General features: G+C 48.2%; 1 protein-coding gene across 1 annotated transcript in view; it reads right to left on the bottom strand.

The window, feature by feature from the left end:
* rdgC (retinal degeneration C) overlaps window positions 1-13,754 on the bottom strand; it is a 237,668-nt gene that overhangs the window by 66,908 nt on the left and 157,006 nt on the right. Inside the window, exons 2-3 of the mRNA XM_050182970.3 lie at window positions 13,497-13,624; window positions 1,557-1,653 (exon numbers count right to left, since the gene is read on the bottom strand). Coding sequence (XP_050038927.1) covers window positions 1,557-1,653; window positions 13,497-13,624 — 225 coding nt within the window. The remainder of the gene's footprint in view (window positions 1-1,556; window positions 1,654-13,496; window positions 13,625-13,754) is intronic.

Here is a 13,754-nt window from a genome sequence, read left to right as displayed (position 1 = left end):
CATATTCACTCTGAAATCACCGCGGAGTGTCAGTTCTCTCGTGGGGTGGCGCTGCGTGCACTTTCTTCTTGTATAGGGTGCCTCGATGCACGCACTCTCCGCTACTTCCTTTTTATTTATTTTTTTACACACAAACACACACACATGCTCACGCGCTCGCGTAGGCGTGCGTATGTGAGTTCTTAGAATACCTGGGCTAGTCACCTTATACAGTAATTATGGCGAAATTTTGTTTCCCCTTTATTATAATAAATATTGAATAAGAACGGCAATAAAGAAAGAAACCGAGAACGAGAAAATCTTAAAGCGGCGTACGGAAGACTTGTAACTACGCTAGCGTATGCGTACTTTCCTCTCCGTCAAATTTCAGAACACGCCCTCCTGAGTTCGACGATAACTGCGAATGACGTCCTCGATATCGGGTCCCGCACGTTCTCCTTGCGGTTCACATGCTGCTGCGTCGCCCATCAACCTCGCCCCATCACACTTCGAACGGATTCTAAATCCGCCGCCATGGCTTTCTTTTTTCTTTTTTTTTTCTGCTCACTTAGTGCGGCTTTTGCTTTGGACAAAGTTCTCACCATCTTTTCTCAGCGTTACCGAGTTTATTGATTTATCAGTAGTCATACCGCACTTGCTTTTAGACATTGGGACGCTTCTTCAGCCTCCGATTTGTTGCACCGCGAGCGTCGAAGGCGGAATCAGCTCTTAAGTTTCAGTTTCAGTTTCAGTTTCAGTTTCAGTTCGTTATTCGTTCATAACAACTGGTTGCAAGAATTGATATACATACAAGGGTCCCATAGTCAGAGACTGCACCGGGACGCGTGGATTAGAAGTTGTATAATAAAATAAAGCGGAATACAGACCAGAAAGGGAAAAGTGCATCCTTTTCTCTAGCCACCACACATTGTAAAATGATTTGCACTCTTAAAAGTGAATAACGGCAAAAATCAGCCTACACCCTTATAACCAAAAAGGGTGAAGGGCGTGAGTTATGAACTGATTTACGCACTTGTTTCACTTTTAAGGGTGTAAATTATTTTGCAGTGCATCATGTAAATTTTAGATTTGCTCTTCCTTAAGTAAAGTTCACACGCTAGAACCCCGCAACCTTTTCGCTTTCCTGCTGCTATGAGCAAGGTATGACCCGCGAATCGAGACGTATAGCTAAAGGTAATTATGCGACAAATGGGCATTAACCTTTCCATTTTTAGAATAGAAACCGCGTTCGGTCGCGAATGGTTAATATCACTGTCTTCTACAGTGTGAAAGAACTTGGCAGAACGGGGGCTTTGAGAGTTAGCAGCCAAAGCGACTGCGGCATCGCTAACACAGTTGAGTGCATACTACAGGCCGAAAGCATGAATGCAGAAGTACAAAGTTGGTGAATATGAGGGCTTAAATGCCGAGTGTACATGAACAATGAGCAGAAATATTAACAAAACGATTATAAATTTAATAATAAGTCATCTTTCAATGGACTATCTATTTAGCTCCCAGCTGGATTCCCCTCCTCTCGTTTTCTATCTTTCTTATAGTGCATTGAATGTGCTTACCCCTGAGAGACTGCGCCGGGCTGTTTGATATTGCTGCTGCTACGGAGGGCTTCACATTGGAGAGGTGGGTTAGGAGGTCATGGAAGAAATTGTGTAACTGCAAGAAAGAGAGAAGAAGAGAAGAGAATCCGTCAGTACACGAAAACTGCGCTAAAAAACAAACAAGCTAGCGTCACAAGCCCAGACACAATATTCGAACTGTGAGGTCAGTAGCTGGCAAAAGATCGCAAATGGGAGAGTAAACCTCTCAGTCTATAATAAACGTGTATCTCTGTACAAGTGCGCCCGTATCTTCGTACGTGTCCAAAATTTGCACAGAGACCGCTGTTTCGATCCAGTAATTAATTTCTGGAAGGAGCAACTGTTTGCGATGTTTTATCAGCCGGCGTCCCGAAATGACCTACAGCAATAAAAAAGAAGCCACCCGGTACGACCACTGACTGCGGTCTCTGCTTCAGATATTCGTCAGCTGACGCTCCCACGGAGGATGAACCGCCGCTGACTCGATCAGTTCTCAACTGAGAGTGAATTACTTATGTCACAACAACAACAACAACAACAACAACAACAACAACAACAACAACAACAACAACAACAACAACAACGACGACGACGACGACGACGACGACGACGACGACGACGATGACGACGACGACGACGACGACGGCAAAAACAAAAAGAACGTCAACAAAAACAAACACGCATTTCCTTTTTTTTTAAATCATCCTTCGTCGGCCTGCTATGATAGCGAAGTCACGTGATGTTTCTTCCTCATTTCCTCGAAGTGCCAGGAACAAGGCGAGGGAGGAGCGTTGATACTTGCAGACGGACCTATTATCAAGTGCGGTAGAGTCTGAAGCTCGTCCCAACACATACACTCAATGCTAACGGCGGCGCCGGGGTGTAGCTGGGCACCTTAGCCTGCGTATCAGCCATCCCAGCCCGCCTAGGTAAAGCCAGCCCACACAGCGCAACCTCTACACTATAGCTCTGGTGGATCGTGGAGGTATTTGTGGAAGATCCGAAACACCTTGTTCCTAATGTCCAGTGTGCTCGCGTGAACACATCCCATGCGCGCGCGCGCGCGGGGTCATTCTACGCATCAGTCCATCTACTAATGCTTTACGTCTCATGTCAAACTGAAGGCACGGCAAGATCCCTGAGTGCTTATTATACTTTCGCCATCAGTGGTTATTTTTTTTTTCAAGGTGAAGTCGCCTGCTCGTTTGACAAATAAAGTTTACAACTACTACTACTAGTTATAACAGATTTCTTAAAGATTGCCTGGGCCCAGATCGCCTGTATGAGATATCACAATGTACGGGTAGATTACTAAAAAACTAATAATACTCTTGACAACTTGTTACTTCAGGGTACTCGGTGTTATTGCTAAATTTTTGTCAAGTCATGTCTGCTTAACAAGATTTTCAGACTAGTATCACTATCGAGATATCATTTATTAAAATGTACCACAATATGCATTGGCCGTCCCGGTTTCCAATGTACCAAAAGCGTCACTCTATAGCAGTTCAGGTCGATCTAGCAGATTTTGAGGACAGACATATCGAACGTGGTGCTAGTCTTAGGATCTATATTAAGCAGACCCGACTTCACCACCGCTTGACATCAATTTCACACTTGCAACGTATACCATAATGTGAATAACAAGAAAAGTCATTTAGTGAAAATCCGCAATTAGCTAAATGCACGTTGCGATTTGTCGTGCATGCAGTTCTGGCCGCCCCTCCGGGTAATCCACCTCTAGAGGCCGAATTGTGCAATGTACTCAATGTGATTTCTAATAGATCTGTTTGAAAAAAAAAAGGAAGCTACATAACCACTGTTAGTAGTTCGTACCAGCGAACTTGCGCTTAGCAACAGCACCGCTCGCGCCCTCACGCACGCCATAGGAGGAGCAGGAGGAAGAGAATGAAGGAAAGGTAGAGAGGTCAACCAGACGCACGTCCGACTTACTACACTATACGGGGAGAGCGGGTTTAAGAGAAGAAAAGAAAAGAAAGGAGAGGGAGGAAAGAAGTGGGAAGAAGGTGCAGGCACCAGGTGATCAAGGCGGGCAGCTCGATTGCTCTTTGGAAAGCCACTCATCTCTCTATACCTCCGCTCCAAGGCAGCGTGGCATAAAGAGCGCAACATAGACCGGCTAGCCGGGCGCTGTTTGGCTCCGCTAACAAAGGAGGAGGGGGAGGAGGAAGATAAAGAGTGAAGGCAGGGATGTTAACCAGAGATGCGTCTGGTTGGCTACCCTAACGAAAGTTCGCAAGACAGCAAACGGACAGACGGTTGTCAGGGAGGAGGGAGGGTTCGTTGCGAACACGACCGGCGTCCTGGGTGCTAACCCCTCTTGCCCCTTTCGTCTCCTCCTCCTCCTTCACGCGCACTCATTGCGCATTCACGGGCCGCGGCCGCGCCACTGCCATGCATATTGGATGCGCCAGCAGTAGCAGCAGCAGGGGCCGGCGCGGAAGTCATCATGTGAGTCCACTTGCACGGCTGGGCATGCGGAGCAGGCTTCTCCGTCAGTGTAGACGTGCGGGCAAACGTACAACATTAAATAAACACTGAACGATTTTGTCGGCGACAACAGCGAAAGGAGGCGGAGCGCAGAATATAAATGAGAGAAAAGAAATGATGTTCTGGAAGAATAACACGGAAAGACGGGCAGCTCGGCTACCTTGCACCACAGAAACAAAAGGTCGTAAGATAACTCGCGTAAGGAGGGAGCAAAAACGACCAAGTACCGGCTCTGTAGCCAATTTTTCTACGTTCCTGACTGCTTGGAGACCAATGTGCACGCTTGAAAGTGCGTCGCCGTCGCTTAGACGTATACAATTACTATACGATGTGCTTAAGCAAGCGCCGAATTTAATTAGCGGTACTTCCGCGGACCGTATCGCATCTGCGAAAGGAATGTTGGAAATGGTGCGTCGCTTTGCTTACGTTTCATTCCTTGGTCATCAATATCCCTCTTCTCTCATTTAACCCTCCCCTCCCTCTGTCTGCCCCCCCCCCCCCCCCCCCAATTCTCTCCTCTTTCCATAAATTTGAATGGATTGGTTGTCGTGTCGGAGGCACGAAGAACCCGTGGAAAAAAATAGCACGTGATTTAGTGGCATTAGACCGCAGGCCATTCAACCTCACGAAGATCTTAGGTCCTCGGCCAACATATTCATTGCAAATACGAATGTTACTGGCCCTCCAAAGATTTCTAGAGGCGGTCAATATTCTCGGAAACTATTGGGTAGAGTGTTTATCTACGATAAGTTCACTCTATAGAATTTTTTTTTATCCCACTTTGTCAGTTCACTGCCTAGATTCATGTACCTCCGTTTGAGCCTAATCAGTGGTTTCTTATGTGCCCTGATTTTAGTGTATCATAAAAACGCTGACACCAACACCAACAAACACTGACACCAAGTACGACATAGGGGAAATTACTTGTGCTTAATAAATGAAATAAAGAAACGATAAATTAATAGAAATGAAAGTGGATGAAAAAACAACTTGCCGCAAGTGGGGAACGGTCCCACAACCTTCGCATTTTGCGTGCGATGCTCTACCATTTGAGCTACCGCGGCGCCGTTCCCCATCCACTTTCTTGGGTATTTCACGTTTCCTAGTGGAACCCTGGGAGTGTTAGCCAGTGCCACCACTCACATACCTTGGCGGCGGAAGTCTGAGTTTTTGTGAGATATTTGCTTGAGTACCCTCGTCGGCCGTATTGTACTACTAGTCCATGCCAAAAAGAAAGGAAAAGAAAAGAAACTAGGTTGTCTGAGTTCCTTCGCTTCAGGTAATGTCGTCTATGCTAATAGGACAGCGGCGCAAAGCTCTTGGCCGTTGCCTAACCCCACAAAACTTTCCGCGAGCCTGTGGGTTCAACAAAAACCTCGCAGAATAAACTCGATGTTCTTTTTGCACCCGGTGTAATTCACGCTATCGTGTTCACCATTAGAGAGCACGTAGGCGTCAGCGATCCCGCTTACAAAGCAAGCACGGTCGGTGCCTGTCTAGGAAAGAGAAGTCTCGGCCGTGGCGCCAGCGATGGTGAGTAGATTTGCCGAAGACATCTTCAGAAAACTCTGCCGGCGTTCGAGCCCTCGCATATTTTCTCGTAAAGTGGGCCGACTAAATTTTCTAGCAGGTACAGCAAGCTCGCGACAAACGGCGCTCCTGGAAGTTCACGAAAGCCGTTGTGAGCGAATGGCAGGGAGGCTTCTTTACGAAGCTCTTTGCACGACGGCAGAGCCGACCCCGAGAGTGTGCAGTGCGCCCGGCGTGTTGTCTTCGACAAACACAAACATGGCCGCGCTCTTCTGCGAGCTGAAGCAAATCGGATTTTCTGAAGAAACAAGAGAGAAAGAAGTGACACCCGCCTCATGAATAAGTCAACACAGCCTAGGATGCGGACGCTTGCTTCCAAGGAGTCACAAGCCGACCATCGCACTTTTGGAAAGTCCTTCGAAATGTGCATCCCCCGATGTAAAGTGCGTACGCTGAAAAGTAAAAGAAAAAGAGCGATGGTCGTAGTCGCGGAGGGAGAAGGTAGGCTCACTGGCAAAGGCTCAGCGGTTTCGGCAACACTGTGTGCATTCTTCTTCGTTGAGTTGCGTACCTTTGGATAGAGGCACGGTGATTGGCCTTACGTTTTTTTGTTATTCGCGGCGACAAAGGCTGGCGACGGGAGTAAGCTCGGTGGACGAAGCGTATACGTATTGGTCTGTCACTGTTCGTCTCGGAGGCCATTTTTAATTGTGCCGTGGCAATTTCGCCTCGTGAAATTACAGCTAACCTCTCAGCCTGCGTGCTTGCCCCGGTATCTATAGGTGAAGTTGTGTTACCAGTTGTGCGACTGTGGTAGCGGTACAAATGTAGTAAAACTTAGTTTCTTCCCACCGCATTTTTTTTTTGCTTTGCTGCGACGGCTGTGCGGCGTGAACCATAATATTATCAGGCAAGACTCCATTTGTGTAATGGCACGTTTCTGTGTAGATACAGTTGTTTCCAAGCAAAACGATACAAACATGTTGAGTCACACTGACACAACACCACGAGGATATGACATACGCAGATGACGGAGCCCGTTTTTTATTGCGAATCGTATAGAAGCCGATTGTCGTTCATTGTTTTCTATATTTCTGGAGTGTGTGCATAAGATATTGATTGAACAGCGTGGATATGTGCCGACAGAAGGTCACTGTACACTGCTGTACTCCAAGGTCTCCAATGCCCCTGTTGACGTTTTGTTTTGCAGCTATAGTTAACCGGAGTAAACATAAGGTAGGTACTTCTGCATTCAACTCGTTTGTTCCAAAAATCGTGAGAGACGGAGAGAGATAAACAACACGTAGAATCCTTTCTGCAGGTGCTGCTCATAGGTGTCATTTTGTGTTATATAGAGGCGCTTTGCTTTATTTATCCTCTATTCTTTGTATCTTTCTTTCGCCCTTACCCTTCCTCCAGCTCAGGATAGCAAACCAGAAGCTTATTTTTATTTTCTCTTGTTTTCTTATCTTTTCTGCCCTTACCCCATCCCCCTGTGCAGAGTAGCCAATTGGACACTTAATCTGGTTAACCTTTGTGCCTTTCACCTCTTGTTTTCCTTTCTTCACTTGTTTTAACAATACATTATTCATGCGTGAATTCCATAGAGGTTTTGTGAACGTTGCCCGCTTCTCATGAGGAGTATGAACAAGCGAAACCAGCGTCAATAATGGCATTTACATCCGGCACTCACCTCATCTGGCACCAGCGCTTTACCAACGAACATATGCTTGCCAAGTATCTCTTTCTCAGTGACTTTCTGAATGTTTCCGGTGGATAGACAAACATTAATTAACATTCTTCAAGTCGGTTTTCATAAAATTCATATAAGTGTGAGTACAAGATGAAATGCACGTTACGTGTATGTGTGCCACCATTATATACAGGGCACCTTCACTCAATTCAACATTGAGAGTGAAATACTTCGGAGCCTGTCGTCGGGGTGTGCTGCCATGGCCAGGTGCAATGTGTCCTGCTATACGTGCAGCCGACTCTTCGTGGATGGTGGCGAGGGAAGAGGGCACGTATGAGACGACTACAAATCCACTCATCCTGTTCTCAGTGGCCGTCTCTGAGTGCTACGCAGCGCACGTCAACGTCCGAGCCTCAATACGCACTTGACAAATTTGGAAGAGCCTCAAGTACGAGCGCTAACGCATTTGACGGTCCGCAGAGAAACGACAAAGCACGCCTGCGGGATCTTACGTTGACTTCTACAGCAGCCCTCCGACACAATATTCTGTGTGATGAGAACTACACTAGGGCTCCACTTCACGACAGTGTGGTGCTGGAGTGGAAGCCGTGCAGCCTGGCCTATAGGCTGCATCGCGCGATCATATACGAATGCGCCTGCGCTGTGCGTCACCCTTTGAGTCTCGAAAGGCATTCTCCAGCGCAGCTTCTAGCGAACCCCAGGACGCCTCGTAAGGCCGGGAACGCAGCGTCACGTCATTGGTAAAAGGTGAAAAGAAGGAAAATAAGCAGTTACACACCCCTTGTGGGCTCCAAGAAACGAGCACACATTAAATCGCCACGTGTCATGGCTGACGTGCGCAGTTTTCTTCAAAGGCCAGTTGCGCTTCAACCCCCCCCCCTTCCTCTCTTTTCACCTCCGCCCTCCATTTGCAGTTTACATCGTCTTCCGGAATGCAGACTGTAGTCGGCTCTAAAGGCGCCGAGTTCTTCCGAAAACTCCTTCGATCGCTGACACAAACGCGAGCTGTACACTTCGCATTCGTGAAAAGCGTGCGGCCGCCCAGCTGTGCTTGCTCCCACATACACAGCTCACCTTATGAGTTGTTGCGTGCAGCTGGAAACCCGCCGGCTGCAGGCTGCTCCAGCAGGCGGCACGCACGCCTGGTGGTCACGTGGCAGGGGACACAAAGTTCGTGACGCGCACGCGTGCACCGAAGCCGTGCCTTGGACCCTGAGTTCACTTTTTTTTCTACACCAACAAAATTTAATCATTTGGAACAAATGTAGGCATGGAGCCACCACGCTTGCATTCGCTTTGCTTGTTTGTTTCTTCGTTAATGGTGTGGCCAAATCGAAGTTAGCCCTAAGTTTCACAGGCTCGTCTTTTCACCACTCGTCTCACAGGCTGGTGGTAACAGGAAGTTCAGGTTTTAGTGGAGTAACAAACTCACGATACGCTGCGCTCAAGGCGAACCAACCGCGCAATGCGCAGATGAGTCCATGCAGTCACGTGGCTATCATCGTAGGGTGCCCCAGCGCAAGGATCCGCGCCCAAGCATGCCGCGCCACCACACGCAAGCCCCTAGCTGACCCAGGCTGTGGGCGCCGCAACAGGCCAAACGTCAATCTGTGCAAAAGTGAGGCGGGAGTAAGTGGTAAAGCTGTCGAGGGGCGAGTGACATGGATATTAGAACATCAACCTTGGAGAGGAGTAGATGCGGCTGCTCGAAGCTAGCGAGTGTACTGAGGAGTCTCACTAATGAAAGTGCCGACAAAGCAGCCTGCCCGTGCGGTACACGGAAAAGCCAAAAGCACTTCGATTCTGTTGCCCAGAACTGACGAAAAACAGTTACTTAATTTTTTTTGTTCACTTATCACAACGTTAAGGAAGTGAAATTCACCGGATTTCACTAAGAGGTGCCGCTATGATCCCGTATGTTAAAGTACAACTCTTACCAGGTCTTACTCCACATGAAGATACCATACTGCGTCGCTGGCGGATGCGCGTTGCTTTTACGAACGCCTATTCATTTCTGATTTAAATGGCGAACAGTGCCGACTGTCACATTGTAGCACAGAAGACACTCTGAAGTGCCGGTTGTGTGATAGGCCATATAGTACGAAAATCAGAGGCTCGCCATCTGATGACATCAAACTTGATGACAGAAGATCTGCAAATGACGACCCTGCATTGTGTCCTAAAAGCCCGGGTTCTGTGTTTACAACGGAGACTTACCACCGTCTGTGATAAACCCTGATACTCAAGATATTAGGTACAATGAGCCGAATTCACAAAGCTTTTTGTTCAGAAGTGCTCTTTGCCATTGGCCGGCCATCTTTGATAAAATTATGTCCAGCATCAGTATTGGTTGAAATTTTTTATCTTACATGCGATTCTAGCGTAAGAAAGAGAGAGATAGATAGATAGATAGATAGAGAGAAACAAGAAAAGGCAACGAGGTTAACGAGACGGACGCCTAACGTAAGAGCTTTTTGTGAATATGGGCCGAGATGCTCAGGGAGGCTGAACTAAATCGTAACGTTCCAGGGAAGTATACCCGTTCGATAAAAGACAAAAATGAAAATGATCTGACTCATTACCTGCATAGCACAAGGATGCCTGCGTTTGTCTGATGCTGTTATTGTTTACTTTTTTTTTTTACTACATATGCCTTGTAAAAAATTCCCGAACAAAAAAAAAAAGGCCGTTTACAGAACCTGGCCCGTATTCAGAAAAAAAGCTCTTAACGCTTACGTCAAAATTTTCTGTTACGTTCGTAAAAGAAAATTCCAGCCAATCATGATGCTGTACATTATGTTAAGGAAGGCGGGCGACCAATGGAAAAGAGAACTTACGAAGGAGAAGTGTGGTGTACTCAGCCCCAGAAGATTTTGGGACCATGACCTCGTGCTTGACCCGTCCCACACCGACATTTACGGGACTCCCCCGTACGGCATCCCCAAGCTACGCCTAAGTCCCTGACTTTGGGCCCTAGATGTGGCATGCATGTCACGTGATGTAGCGGAATTGCCTCTTCCGACAGAGGCCGGTCGTCCAACTGATTGAGCACAGCAGAAAGTGCGCGTCTCTGAACAATGCGTACTGCGGGCACTGGCAGCAATCATTGCTCACGGAAAGTATAGAGCTGTCGCATGAAGAAAACATACACTCGTTGCGCAGCCGATTAACTTTCATCGCTGTGACATTTGGACCAATGGAAATCAACTATACGAAAAAAAGGAACTCGGCAGCGTTCAGCTTGGCGCGGGAAATGATCCGTCAGTATTAGCGTAAACATTTCGAATACTATGCAACTCGGTCATCGCGGATAACCTTTTTTTCTTTCTTTCTTCGCGAAAAGCAGATTGCGACAGCCTGAAAGATCTCAGGCTGCCGCAGTCGTCAAACATTCCTGCAACCACGTGGCTTCTCCAGGAAGAGCTCTCTGCTTCCCTTCATTCTGCTCGATGCGTAACGGGGATACTCAAAATGGGCAAAGCATGTTACGAGCACTCAAGTGGACGCGCAACTACGAGTATGCGAGATGCGGGTTTTATTTCATCAAGTTTTGCCTCGTCGCACAGCGGCCGCTGCGGGAGCATCAGAGCTAAGAGGAAGCGACGTGCCTGCCTTCAGCGAGGTTTGCCCCCACGCCTATGAATTACGTGCCGAAAGCGTGCCGCGGAAAAACCGGTCGCGACCGAGGCTGCCTAATAAGCGGACGCGTCAAACGATCCGGACAGCGTCGAGGATAGGCTTGACCCGATAGCCACGCGTGGGCTGGCGGGCGCCTCGCGTATGCGGGTAGCACAGAAATCACTTTCGAACTGCCGGACGACGGCTTGGCCTGATTGGCTAGGCACAGCTTCGTTAATGAGACTTGGGCGTAATCGCTGCGCGGTAATTAGGCCCGCGTTGTAGACGAGTAAATTGTAGCCCACGCGTAACTTCGTAACCAGCAACATCGCTTCCCGCGCGGAGGAGAGCCGACAGCGTCTAATGAGAGGCCGTGCGCTAGCGCGTGCGCTCTCTCTCGCAGCACTGGTCAGCAGTCGTACACCGAACGCGCTGGGTGGTTCCTCGAGAGCTCGCGGTTATTACTGCTCTCCCCCAGAACAAGCCAAACGCGAAACAGATGTTTAACGGAGCTATACGGTTGGATCGCGTTAGTCTACTCGAACTATTTCACCTGTGTCGCTTCACTTCTACGAGAGTTGGATATTGGCAGGAAAGAATTATAGTTCCACTTGCGATCATCTAACAAACATTAGACAGAACCCATCTCACGATGGCTGTCGACGGCAATGCGATTTGCATTCAAGCAACGTGGCCACACACAGTATTGCTGAAATCACGTTTGTTTAAAATACGCAGTGGTCGTTCTGAGACTTTCGTTTACTTCGGCTATATGCGACATGCACTGCCTACAGTATCGGCCCATTTTGCTATTCTACTCACTTGCCAAGGTCGTCCATGAGCATGAAGGTATGACGACGACGCAGCGACGACGATGAAATGACGTCGATAGAACGACGAAGACAGCACGACGAAGACGGCATGGCGACAATGAGGTGGTGATCTTGAAATGATGACGATAGTGTAACGACCGCAGCGCGATGATGACGGCACAATGACAATGCGATGGCAACGAATGTACGACGACAATGGCGTGACGATGATGGTTTGACAACGGATGCATGGAAGCGGCTGTTTCACGACGACGTAATGAAGAAGAAGACAAGACATAATCATCATCGTCATCATCATCATCGTCGTCGTCGTCGTCATCGTCATCATCATCATCATCATCATCATCATCATCATCATCATCATCATCATCAGCCTGGTTACGCCCACTGCAGGGCAAAGGCCTCTCCCATACTTCTCCAACTACTCCGGTCATTGACAATGGTGGTATAATCCCAATTGAATGACGACCGCATAATTACACGATAGAATAACGAAGGAGTTACGTTGATGGAACGACAAAGGAGGTATGACGATGACTGTGTGACGTCGATGGCCTGGCAACGATGGCATGACAAGTGTCCGGCGACGTAGTTAGAATGACGACGATGGAACGAACACGACGGCATGACGACCAAGGTATGACAACGAATGTATAATGACGACTGCACATATGAAGACGACGCAATGATGGCGATGGCATGACAACAGTATGAGAACAATGGGATGACTACGAGTGTATGACAACGATGGGGTGACGACGGCTATGTCTCGAAGAATGTACGACGACGATGACAGGAAGACACCGGCATGACGAGGATCAAACGACGCCGCTCGAGTGACGACGACAGCATGACAGGAGTCGGATTACGAATTAAGCTGGAATGGCGACGATGCAATGAACTCGACGGCATCGCGACCCCAAGCACATACATATAGCTGCCAAAGCTATATACTAGACAATTTGGGTCACTGGGTTGGCGTAGAAGGCATGACGACGATTAATAAAATAATTGATTGATATACAGGCTCAATACGCCTGAATTAGGCAAAGAATTCTAAACGCATTAAACAACGCTTCGCTACGGCGAGGTCGCTTTAGCGGAGGTAACTTCTTCAAGTCCCCGTAACAAATTCATGTATACACCTGTCGATGCATTGGCACCACGCTGATGCGCTCCCCTCACTTCTCCCGTATTTTCTTTGTGCTTGTAACAAAGTTACTTGTCCCTTGGCACGCTGCACGGTTGTGTCACGCCCGTCGTGTAATTTTTTTAAAATGTTTTCTGCGACGCGAATGGAGCTTGAACAAAGAGTGCGTAAACAATAGAAGGTGAGTAACGACGTTGAAGCATCTGAAGAGCTCCCCTGAGTAACTCCTTAGGTATCTAGTTAAAACGCTTACGGGACCCCTGCAATTAAAAAATTCACAGAGGTGTAGCGATGCAATGGCGGACCCGCTAAAGGCCGAAGGCCCGGTCTTGCCTTCGCTGTAACTGGAGTTCCGGTGACGCGCTAAGATTACTCACCGATGCACCAAGGAGGCACGGGCGAGCGCTAATCTTCGCGAATACGTAAACACACAGCTCGAGTAAGGCTCAAGCCTTCCCACGAGCGCTCGACTCCGTCTCTTCTTCTTGATTAAGTGACGAGCGTGAAGACTTGAGGCGCTGCGCGCAAACAACATTGAAGGGGAGAGGGCAGGGAGGACTCACCTTAATTTGATCCTGCTCCCCGGCGTATTCGAGGCTCTGGAATATATTCCACGAGCAGCGCTTGCGAATCTCCTGACGGGCCAGGTAGCGGCGATACCAGCGTTGGATGAGCAGGGCCGCCTTGATTGCTGTTGTAAGAAAAAAAAAAAGGAGCGAGAGAGAAAAAAGAGTCGGGAAATCAGACACTACATCGGCCAGGGCTTTGCGTGCCGCGACCTCTGAGCAGCCGGTTTGGCGGCAACTATTTATCCATGCAGC

This window comes from Dermacentor andersoni, chromosome 4 (genome assembly GCF_023375885.2).
Source record: "Dermacentor andersoni chromosome 4, qqDerAnde1_hic_scaffold, whole genome shotgun sequence".
NCBI lineage: Eukaryota > Metazoa > Arthropoda > Arachnida > Ixodida > Ixodidae > Dermacentor > Dermacentor andersoni.
This window is presented reverse-complemented; position numbering and strand designations above follow the sequence as displayed.